At 46.6% G+C, this 10,959-nt stretch overlaps 1 protein-coding gene across 1 annotated transcript; it reads right to left on the reverse strand.

Moving 5' to 3' along the window:
- Positions 1–2,851: 2,851 nt before the first annotated feature.
- On the reverse strand, positions 2,852–6,268 carry LOC127227908 (prepronociceptin-like). Its single transcript, XM_051192262.1, has 2 exons — positions 5,986–6,268; positions 2,852–3,251 (listed from the first exon to the last, which is right to left on the reverse strand). The coding sequence occupies exons 1-2, from the start codon at positions 6,266–6,268 to the stop codon at positions 3,166–3,168; spliced, it is 369 nt and encodes a 122-aa protein (XP_051048219.1). The 3' UTR covers positions 2,852–3,165.
- Between the last annotated feature and the right edge of the window lie 4,691 nt (positions 6,269–10,959).

The following is a 10,959-nucleotide window of genomic DNA, read 5'->3' on the forward strand; positions in this document are numbered from 1 at the left end:
TTTTTTTTTTTTTTTTTTTTTTTTTTTTTTTTAAGATTAAAGCAAAACAATAAGGGAGAAGAATCCCATCCGTGAATTTGTCTTATTGGCGCATCTCACCCTTCCCCACCCAGCCCCGCTGTCTTCCAAGTATTATTTTTACTGTTAAGATTTTTTTTAAATGTGAAATGAAATGTAATGTTTTTACAGCAATGATATGAAATATATTTTATAAGGAATAAAATGGTACATTGTCTGACTTAGTGTGTGCCTGTACTGAGTTCTTAACTGTCCCTACGATTAGTGCAAATGGTACCATGTGACCCTGTAGGCAAGGGGACTCATTTGCTCACACTTTCAGCTCAGAACACACGTGTGGTTCTAGGTTCAGTGTCCTGAAACAAATTCAAGGAGGTCGTATTGAGTGTTTATAGCAGTGGTTCTCAGCCTTCCTGATGCTGCAACTCTTTAATACAGTTTCTCATGTTGTGCTGACCCCAGCCATAAATTATATTCATTTGTTGCTACTTCATAACTGTAATTGTGCTGCTGTTATGAATTGTAATGTAAATATCTTGTGTGTGACCCCCAAAGGGGTCAGGACCCACAGGTTGAGAACAGCTGCTTTAACAGATAAGGGTAGTAAGACATGGAGTTCGAATATCTTGCCAACGGTACATACTGGGGTAGGGTGGGGTGATAATATTGGCATTGTAATCTGGGCTGTGAGTGTTTTCTATGGCTTACATTCATTTTCATAGGAGGACATATTTTGGGCATGTTTCTGTGCTTGATGGGGAATGGCTGGAAATTTAGGAGAAAATAAATCACATTCTATATATTCATCAGCTTTTCATAGCTATAATAAAATACCTGAGGCAGGCTAACTTTAAAAGACAGAAGCTCAGAGGCTGAAAGACTGGCTCTTGCAAGGGACTTCCTGAACACATCACCTCCCAAGCAGGTGGCAATTTTGGGAACTCATACCAAGGGTGGAGGCACAGTGTGAAAATAGGAAGCCAGAGAGGCTGGGGTCCCCTAGGTCCCTTCCTCAGGCACCACCTCCCTCTGCCACCCTAAACATCATTTGCCTCTGGCACATGAAGGTTGGGGACCTCCCGAGACATGCTCAGTATAGTCTGCTCCTGAGACATTGGCTTTCACAGGTTGTGGACAGATGCTAGTTAAGTTGGCCTCTCTGGTCAGGGTCCTAAAAGCAGAAAGCACTCCCCCCCCCCCCCACACACACATTGGCTTATTCAACTTTAATCATCCCAAGAGCCTATGAAACCAGGCTGCAGGAAGTGGTGGTGGGGTGTGTTTGTGTTTAAATGTTCAAAGGACGTTTGGAGTACAAAGGGAGTTGTGTTTCCCTTGTAAGAAATATCTGCACTCCCCCAGCATGGTCTCCTCTTGCCTCATAAGTGCTGAGATTACAGCGTGCACCACTTTAGGGGATGGATGGAGTGCAGGAAGGAGGAAGGAGACCTGGGATCTTTTTTTTTTTCCTTAAGCATCCTGTTTAGGAAAGTCAGGAGCTGGAGTGAGCGGCTGCTGAGAGAGAGAGAGAAGAGAGCCAGAGGAGTGGAGAGCTGCTTCTGAGCCTAGAGTCCTCCAGGGCTGGGTTCTAAGGCTTCCTGACATTGCTGGACAGTGAAGTCCCCTTCATCTTGTACTTTTTGACCCCAAGAAGTGTGTGTTAGTTTTCAGGCATCTGTACTGGCCTGCCCTTGGGGTTCTGACAGGATACACCCTCAGCTGTAGCCAGTAAGGGCACCACCTGTGCACATTCACTATGTTCCCTTTTAAAAGAGCCCTGCTCACCTCTTTTTCTGCCTTTCTGCCTGCCTGCCTGTCCCTCCTTCCCTCCCTCCCTTCCCCTCTCTGCCTCTCTCTTCTCTGCCTCCCCTGTCCACAGAGGCCTGTCTCATCTCTCCCCCCTTTTCCCATTCATTATCCCCCAATAAAAAAACCCTCCACCCAAGCTGTGTAGCATAGCATCTTTCTCTCGAGTGCTGCTTTTTAAAATGACAACAGTGTAAACACAGTAAATTAACCATTGCTCATAATTTACCCATTCTATGGTACAATTGTCCACTGCATCAGCAGACTCAACCAACTGCAGACTGAGAATCTTAAAAACAAATTGCATCTGTCCTAACCAAATACAGACCTTTCTCATTATTCCATAAGGAGCACAGTAAAACAAATATGTTCATGCTGTTTATGTTGTATTAGATAGCATAGATAGAGGTAATTTTGGTACCCAGAAGCTTGTGCAATGGATGATTTTGCTGCTCACAGGGGGTCCCAGAACTAGTCCCTCCAGGTTATAGAAAAGCAGTTATGGCCTGTGATTTCAGCAGGAGTGAATGGACCTCGAGAGCCATCTACCATGTAGACACTGAACTGGTCAGTTAGTCCAGTTGGGTTCTCTATGTGTTTCCTGGTTGGACTTTTGACAGTCATATACCTTACCACGTTTAGTGTTGCATAGAGAAAAAATAGGTGGACAGCTTTTCCACTCTCTTGCTTCTGTCACAACCCACTGGCACCAACCAGTAGGCTTTTTGTATCACATGGTAGCGGCTAAAAACATGTTTCTGCCGGGTCTAGAGCTGGGAGTGGGACCCAGGAGCAGCTGGATGAACTGTCTCCCCTTCCATCCCCTTCCATCCCCTGCGCACACATTCACACAGCCATTTGCATCTGGCTTCATAGTACTCTTGCCTGTTGCCCTCAGTGTGGTCATGTCCCAGCATCTCCTTGTGCCAAATTTGTAGTCCACATAGCTGTCTGGGTTCCCAGCCTGTGCTTCTGAGAGAGGCGGCGCTCACAGTGTGTGTTTGCAGAGTCCTTGCTTCATTATGCCACTTAAAAACAGCCAACGAGGTTATTAACCATTTGCTCAGTAGAAGTTTAATGGAGAGAGTTGTTTCAAACGATCGGTCAAAAAGAACGGGTCCTTTACAAACAGGTTATGGCAGTGATGAGGCAAAACCCCAGGTCTGATTTCATATTCCTCTCACCTGGCCCCAGAAGAGGGCAGAAGATGAGGGAGAAGATGGGGCCATTAAAATGTTAGCTGGAGAAATTACAAAAATACACTCTGATGTAGCAACAGGGTTGTGGTGAAACATGCCATGAGGAGAGGGCAACAACTGGGCAGGGAGGGGCTGTGGGCACTCAGTGCCTCAGGGAAGAAGGAATCCTGACTCCTGGCCTGCAGTTCTGGGTGTGGACACATGCTGTTCGGGGGATCACCTGGATGCCTGGGAAGACAGAAAGGGTTAAAACGTCAACTCCAACAGGGTGGCTGAGCCATCCGTTCTATTTTCCCAAGTGACTTAAGACTCAAGTAACCCAAAGTGGGGCCACCACAGCAAGTGAAAGGAAGAACTTCCCAAGTGACCAGAAGGGGTCCTTACTTGATGCCCTCCACTTACCTGCAGCTCATGCCTACTACTGGCAGGAGGGATGCATTGGCTAAAAGGGAGGTTGATGAGCTGTGACTGAAAAGGCCCAGTGACAAGCCTTTTCCCAGTCCCACTCATCCCCTCCCCAGTTCTCAGCATCTATGTGAAAACTGCCCTTAAAGTTCTCTCTAAGCTAGATGTCGAGAATACGGGATCGTGAGTGTGCTGCTGATGTCTAGAAGGCCAGGGCTGGGCACAGCAGAAAGTATCGGAAGGATAGGTCAGAGCAGGAGAGGCTGTCCCCAAGTCCTGCTGTGCCCTTCTCACAGACCCTCCAGGGCAGGGTCTGCACTCAGGTCCTTCATTCCGCTTCAGTGTTGGATGGCCCCCTCTCCCAACTCCAGTCTTCTGAGTATAGATTGGCATTGGCATCTCAGATGCCAGCAACAACTAAGGCAGGGAACTGGCCAGAGTGGAAGGACTTCTATCACACACATGGCAAATTGGGCTGTGTGAATGCAGATAAACATTAGGTCTCAGCTGGCTACAACTGGCTCATTAACACACACATACACATCCACTCTGGAACTCATCACCATGCATGTGCGAGAGAGAGAGAGAGAGAGAGAGAGAGAGAGAGAGAGAGAGAGAGAGAGAGAGAGAGAGAGAGAGAGAGCACACTGGTTACACAGTGACAAGCAGCCATAAATAATACCCAAATGAACTAGCTAATGTTGCCATCAAGAACTTTTCATGTTGAGTGAAGCAGTAGACAGAAACCAGTTATTAGCCCTGTTACAGCACCTCTCAGCTGGAAGTATAATAGAAAAGCAGAAAAGCAATTGTCTGGCTCAAATAGTTTTTTCTTTTTAAATAAATTGATTCTTGCTAATGGGACTGATCTTAAACTGTCTTTAGGTAAAGAATATTGTTGTGGTTTAGAATTAGATATGGGCTTTGGTGTCCCTTAAGAGCGTCTGTAAAGAATGTCATTAAGACTTAGAAAAATTTGTGCTACTTCTGGAAGATTTACTACTAATATCAGACAGGTCTGGCTTAGAAATAGAATGCTTGTCAAGAATGGAGTGCAAGTTTACTCAGGCTCTTTGGAGATGAACCATTCTGTTGAGACAAATGCAGCAGTCTTCTCCCTACAACCTAATAAATGTGTCCATCTTTGGGGATAAACTTGCTGAAACAAGTGGGCAACTAGTTTGGGGCACCAAAGGTTAGCATATGATGCATCTATCTGGAAAGAAGACTGAGCAACATGGCTACCTTGGATGTGTGCGAAGCAAAAAGACAGGATGCCTGCATTTTTCTTTTCTGCGTCAGAGATGGGAAATAGCTCTGTTGGGACAGCATTATATGGTCAAACTAACTCATGCTTTGTATGAAGCCGTGTTTCTGAGCTGTCTCGGGACGTGTGTGGGACTCTGCTCATGTTCACATTGGCATCTGTGGATGAAGACTTGATGGTTGGGTTCTTTCTTAAATCCACTGTGCTGATTCCTAATGCCATTCCCTAGTTCCGCACTGGTGATGGCTGCGAGAGAGTTGGATTTGGAATCAGCTGGCAATAACTGGATCTTTGCTGTGTGTTTTCTGAGGCTTTAGGACTATGTATGTGTGTACCCGAGGGCGGGGATGAAGCAAAGGAAGAGGACACAAGTGGCAATCTGGGAAGAGGAAACAAAACAAAAAGCCTGAAGGGGGGGGAAGCTAACTCTCCATTAGTTCATGTTCTGAAGCCTACTAGCTCCATTGGCTCAAATTCTGGACTGGAGCCCTGGTTCAGCAAGGACACCAGAAATGGAAAAGAACTGGTTTTTCTTTGGCAAAACACAAGGATGACCAAGTTGCAATAAAATGAGAGCAAAAAGCCTAACTCAGGGTCCCAACAGAAAGTCTTTGGCATGGGGAAATGGGAGACATTGATGGTTTCCATGGAGTTTAGCCACCTTGAAATGTAGGGTGAGATGAATAAGCTGTCTTTGAAGTAGAGCAGTAATCAGCCTTTTTGCAAATGGCTAAAAGGAGAGCTGGCTATTGGTTTTTTTTTTTTTTTTTTTTTTGTTCAGATAAAGTCTCTGAGGAAAGGTGAGCTGAATGGTTGCCATGGTAACTGACTGTTAGAATTGGTCCACTTAACTGTCCCCATAGTAACTAAGCTTCTGGAAAGCTATAGAGGAATTAGTTATCTTAACATACTACTATTATCCCCATGGTAACCAGTCTCTGAATGGGAGTGGTCAGCCTCAAGGAGAATGGTGGGAAAATCCTTCTCCTTAGAGAAATGGGTTGGAGGCAGAGATGTGAATTTCATTATGAGCCAAGCCTCCCAAGACCTGGAGTCCTTTCGATGTGTGTGGGGGAAAGGGAGAGGGACTGGATGGTGTGTGTGTGTGTGTGTGTGTGTGTGTGTGTGTGTGTGTGTGTGTGTGTGTTTGGGACTGGCTAATATGCTTTTAGGCCTGGGACAGCTGGATATATGAGGTCACTTCTTGCCCCCTGCTAGTTGGTGCCCAACTCACTCATGGGTTGCAGTGGCCGGTGCAGCTGGGAGGGGCTCCTTCTGGCTACACATTACCATTCTGGTGTAGAGTGCGCCGGCGCTGGCTTGATTGCATGCTCAGGACCAGATACTGCCTCATAAACTCACTGAACCGCTTCTGGTTGGCCAACTTCCTGGCTGACTTCCGGGCCCCAGTAAAGCCCCCAAACCTCTTCTGCAGCTGCTTCTGTTCCACCCCATCAGCATCTGCATCAGCCTCTGTATCGCGAGTTTGCACCAAGCTCCTGACCCGGGGCATTCGCTTCAGATGCTGCATCTCCGAGGCAGCAGGGTTGAGCTGCCCAGAGCCATTGGCCATGACTTTGGTGCATGCAGTCCAGAGAGGACGGGGCAAGACCTTTTCTTCACACTGGAAGATGCACACCTGCAAAGACACAGGCAGGAGGGAGAAATGAGAGACAAAGCTAGGGATGAGCTAAGATAGGGAATCATCTATGTCCCAAGTCACGTGCTTCTGAACAGCTATTTCTCAAGCACTGTGTAGCAGTTTATGTATGTATGTATGGGTGTGCACATCTGTATGCACGCATGTGTGGAGGTCAGAGGTCAACAGTGGTCATCTTCCTCTATCACTCTCCATTTAATTTTGAATATCATTTTCTTTTATTATAATAATAAAATAATGCTATTATTGTGTGTGAGTGTGGAGGTCAGAGAACACTAATGTGGAGTTGTCTTCTACCTTTATGTGGCTTCCAAGAATCAAATTCATGTCACTGGGTTTGAGTAGAAGTACCTTTACCCACTGAGTGATCTCACTGACCCCTCCACTTTATTTTTTGAGGCAGGATCTCTTACTGACCTGGATGACCTGAGCCAGTTGGGCTATACTGGCTGGTCAGCAAGCCCCAAGGGTCCTCCCATCTCTGCTTGCCTAGTGCTGGGATCACAGGTGTGTGCTTCCATGCTTGGCGTCTACATGGGTGCTGGAAATCAAACACAGATCCTCATGCCTGTGTAGCAAGCACTTTACTGATGTCTTAGTTCAAGTTCCTAATGCTGTGGTGAAACACCATGACCAAAGCAACTTGGAGAGGAAAGGGCTTATTTGGCTTACATCATAGTCAATCACTGAAGGGAGCCAGGACAGGAACTCAAACTGGCCAGGAACTTGGAGACAGGAGCTGATGCAGAGGCCATGGAGAGGAGCTGCTTACTGGCTTGCTTCTCATGGCTTGCTCAGCCTGCTTTCTTATAGAACCCAGGACCATCATTCCAGGGGTAGCAACACCCATAATTGGATGAACCCTCCCACAGTCACTAATTAAGGAAATGCCCTACAGGCTTGCCTACAGCCTGATCTGATGGAAGAATTTTCTTAATTTAGGTTCTCTCCTCTCAGAAGACTTGAGCTTGTGCCAAGTTGACAAAACCATCCAGGACAACTGATGAACCAACTCCCTAACCTTTGTGTAGCAGTTTTACATATAGTTACCCCCCTCTCCACCAAATTTGTGGAGTTTCAGAGTTGGAAACAGAGAACCTTTTGACTCTGCTTCATTATTTTACCAACAAAGAAGCTAGGATTCAGAACTGTGGTTCATTTATCTTCAGGTGACCCAGCAAGTTAGGCTTTTAGAGCCTTGCATAGCTCATGAGTGTCACTCAGGTAGAAGAATTCTATTTCTTCCTTTGGGCCAAGGAAGGACAGACTGGTTGCAGAAATAGGGGAAGCATGCATGGGATTGTATCTGAGGTATTTCAAGGTCATTCTTTAGCTGGGGACATAGCTTGGTTGGTAAACTGCCTGCTTGCAAGCATGAGGACCTGAGTTCAGATCCTCAGCACTCATGTAAAAGCTGGGCATGGTGGTACTTGTTTATAATTCTAGTGGGAGGGGTGAGAGGGTGGAGCTCCATAGTTAGTCATCCTAATCAGCTGGTGAGCTCTGGATGCACTGAAAGAGACTGTCCCAAGAAACAAGGTGGAGAAGGATAGGGGAAGACACACATGTGCACAAACATTCATGTATACTACACACATGTATCCATGAACAAAAAGCACAGGGATGAATGGCAGTACTGATAAGGCCAGGAGAGGGGTGGGGCTAGGAGCAGCTCAGCCTTTGGGTGCCCTTGGTTCCTTCAACAGAGAAGGAGCCCTCAACGTTTGCTGTATTCTGCTCCTTTGGTTTACAGGTGGAAGAGACACGTCTAGAGGCCACCAGAACTGAGCACTCCTGGCCTTCTGATTCCAGATGGTAATTGGATTTTGTGTCAGTGAGAGAAAAGGAAATTTTGTGACCAGATGCCGCAGTCTTAACTGAGATTCAACACACTGCCGGATAAATTAGATACTGGCCAGATTATTACAATGGCTGGTTTAGAAGGTTTCAGGGAAATCTAGGGTATCTAAATGTACAGCTGCATTTTTAGTGGCAGATGGGCATATGAGCCTAGTGTTTAAGACTCTGGTCCGGGGTCCTTATCAGTCCCTTCGCAGGTGTGGGCTAAGGTCTTATTAAGTGAGTTGGACACATTTTTCTCAGCTGTGATGATGACATTGCTATATTAAGCCAGAGTCTGCATGAGCATCTGGAGTCCTAGAGTGGTGCCTAATTGATTTGCAAAGCTGGGCCTCTGAAGAGACTGAGCAAAGGGCCATTTGGATGTCTGGATCAAAAATTAGGGTACAGGCTGAGTGTGTAACCCAGCCGCAGAGGTCAGTCCTGCATTCTAGGCCTCCCCTTGCACATCAAACAGACACACTGGCTCTTTGAGGAGAATGAAGACAGTCACTGCATGGTTTGGTTCCTGTTTCAGGCTGAGTGAGGTATAGGAGCTATTTGTTCCAGGCGGTCTTGGCAAAACATTCAAAGGTATGGATAGTGATGTAACTCAGCCATAACACATCTGCCTGGTCATTCACAGAGCCCTAGGTTCAATCCTAACCACTGAAGACTTTATAAAAATAAATCCAGAGGCTGGATAGATGGTTCAGTGGTGAAGAGCACTGTTCTCATAGAGGACCAACTTCAGTTCCTAGCACTTATGGGTGGCTCACAGCCATCTGTAACTCCAGCTGCAGGGGATCTAACACCCTCTTTTGGCCTCTATGGGCAACTGCACTCATGTGTACATACCCTCCCCACAATATATATGCATATATAATATTGAATATGTATGTACATACGTATGTTCAAAGGCAGACCCTATCCATAAATAGCACGGGAAAAATCCATTAGAAGTGCTTCTGCTGCAAATCACCTCCAAAGAATGTTCCCTACCTGCAGGAAGAGATGCCAGGAGGCAGCTTCTGTTGCAATAGGACTTTTACATACATTTCCCTGAACTGTTTTTTGAGAGTGTGTTTGTCTTCATTTTGGACTCTAAAATAGCCCTGTGAATTTAGTTTCTTTTAGTTGAACTGACAGAATAAGCATCACTGACAGTTAGTTGAAGGACCAGAGGACACTGCAATGGATGAGTCATTTGCTGACCAAAATTATAGTCTATCAAAAAGCCAACCATACTTGGGCCACCTACCAGGAGTAGAAATAGAAAAATTTCTGATGCAGCCAAGTGTCCTGAGGATCCTGGGAACAAGTCAGGATTATGTAATCTGGCAGGGAGACTGGTTGGTGACCCTCGCTGAAATGTGAATTCCTCCATTACTGCCCTCATCAGAGCAAGCATGGGCAAGATTTGCAGCCTCAGAAAATAAGACATAATTGCTTATGTCCTTGGCATTTTGTTCTACTTAAAATGGGTTAAAAGGGAATAGGAACTAGAAACAGAAAAACAAGCAAGCAACAGGGTCCTGGGGAGGAGGGTGGGGCAGCAGGCTCTGCAAAGCACCTATCTCCAGCCATGAGGCTTTTGCCAATCCATTTTCTGACTTGTTTCTCAGAGGTAAAGTCGGTATTGTCTGGCCCCCAAAGATCTGAGATGCTAATGGAGAGATAGAAGAGCTTCCAATCCTTCACCCCAGAAAGACCCAAGTGTAAGTCCTTACAGTGGCTGTCCAGGATGTGACCAGCAAGGAGCCTCATGTTCTGAGAATCACAGTTTCCATGAGGCAGGCTGCCTGAACCCTGTTATGGCCCACATACTGGGCCCCATGCAGAGATACCCAGATAGGTCAGTAAAGGAACTCATACCATAGCGGGGGGGGGGGGGGGGGGAGAGGACAGAGGAGAAAGAGGAGAGAGAGATGCACACAGAGAAAGGATTGTGTGTGTGTGTGTGTGTGTGTGTGTGTGTGTGTGTGTGTGTGTATGAGAGGAGAGAGAGGAAAGAAGGGGAGGGGGAGAGAAACAGGAGAGAGAGAGAGCAAGAGAGAGAGAGGGGGAGATGCAAAAAGACAGAGAGGAGAGAGACAGAGACAGGAGAGGGAAAGAGAAACAGAGGAGAGAGGAGGAAGAGGAGAGAAAGCAGAGAGAGAGAAGGGGAGGGGAGAGAAAGGAGAGGAGAGAGATGGGGAGGGAGAAAGAGAGAGAGAGAGGAGAGACAGAGAGAGCAGAGAGGTGGAAAGCAGGAAGAGCAAGCTAGCCATGGCACCAAGAGCCGGAATAAGCACAACCCGTGAGCATCACCAAGAAAGAATGTATTTCATTCCCTCATAAAGTTCAAGGCCAGATTGGTTAAAGGAACTCCGGGTCTGAGAGTACGTGGCTAAATGTGCATGCATATTTGAAATAAAGGTCACTGGAGAGAATAAACCTGGTGGTGTTCATTTTCAGCCTACATATACTGGCCATCCACAACTCCCTGCGATCTATAGCAATGGGCTGGGATATAGGCAGGTTGAGCATGTGGGGCTAATTTTGCATTCTACCCCATGGGGGCTCATTCTCATACCCAAGCCAACCCCAGAGCACCAGGAACTCTGCTGCTGCTGTTTCCCCAAGCACCACAGTGTCTGGTGGAGACCATCACTCTGACCATGCCATTTCTCCAGCTCTTTCTGGCTGGTCCTGATCTTGGTCTTACCCTCCAGAACTTCCCGTCTTGGTTTGGGTCTCCTAGAGGTCTCTATTTCCCTCTCCTG

This window comes from Phodopus roborovskii, unplaced genomic scaffold, assembly GCF_943737965.1.
Source record: "Phodopus roborovskii unplaced genomic scaffold, PHOROB, whole genome shotgun sequence".
In the NCBI taxonomy this organism is placed as follows: domain Eukaryota; kingdom Metazoa; phylum Chordata; class Mammalia; order Rodentia; family Cricetidae; genus Phodopus; species Phodopus roborovskii.

Bases quoted from the DNA above. Each gene is read 5' to 3' on its own strand.
- LOC127227908 (XM_051192262.1), bottom strand. From the start codon at position 6,268: ATGGCCAATGGCTCTGGGCAGCTCAACCCTGCTGCCTCGGAGATGCAG. The intron at 3,252-5,985 runs GTAATGTGTAGC...CTGTCTTCCCAG, and splicing joins GCGCACTCTACACCAGAATG to GCATCCAGGTGATCCCCCGA.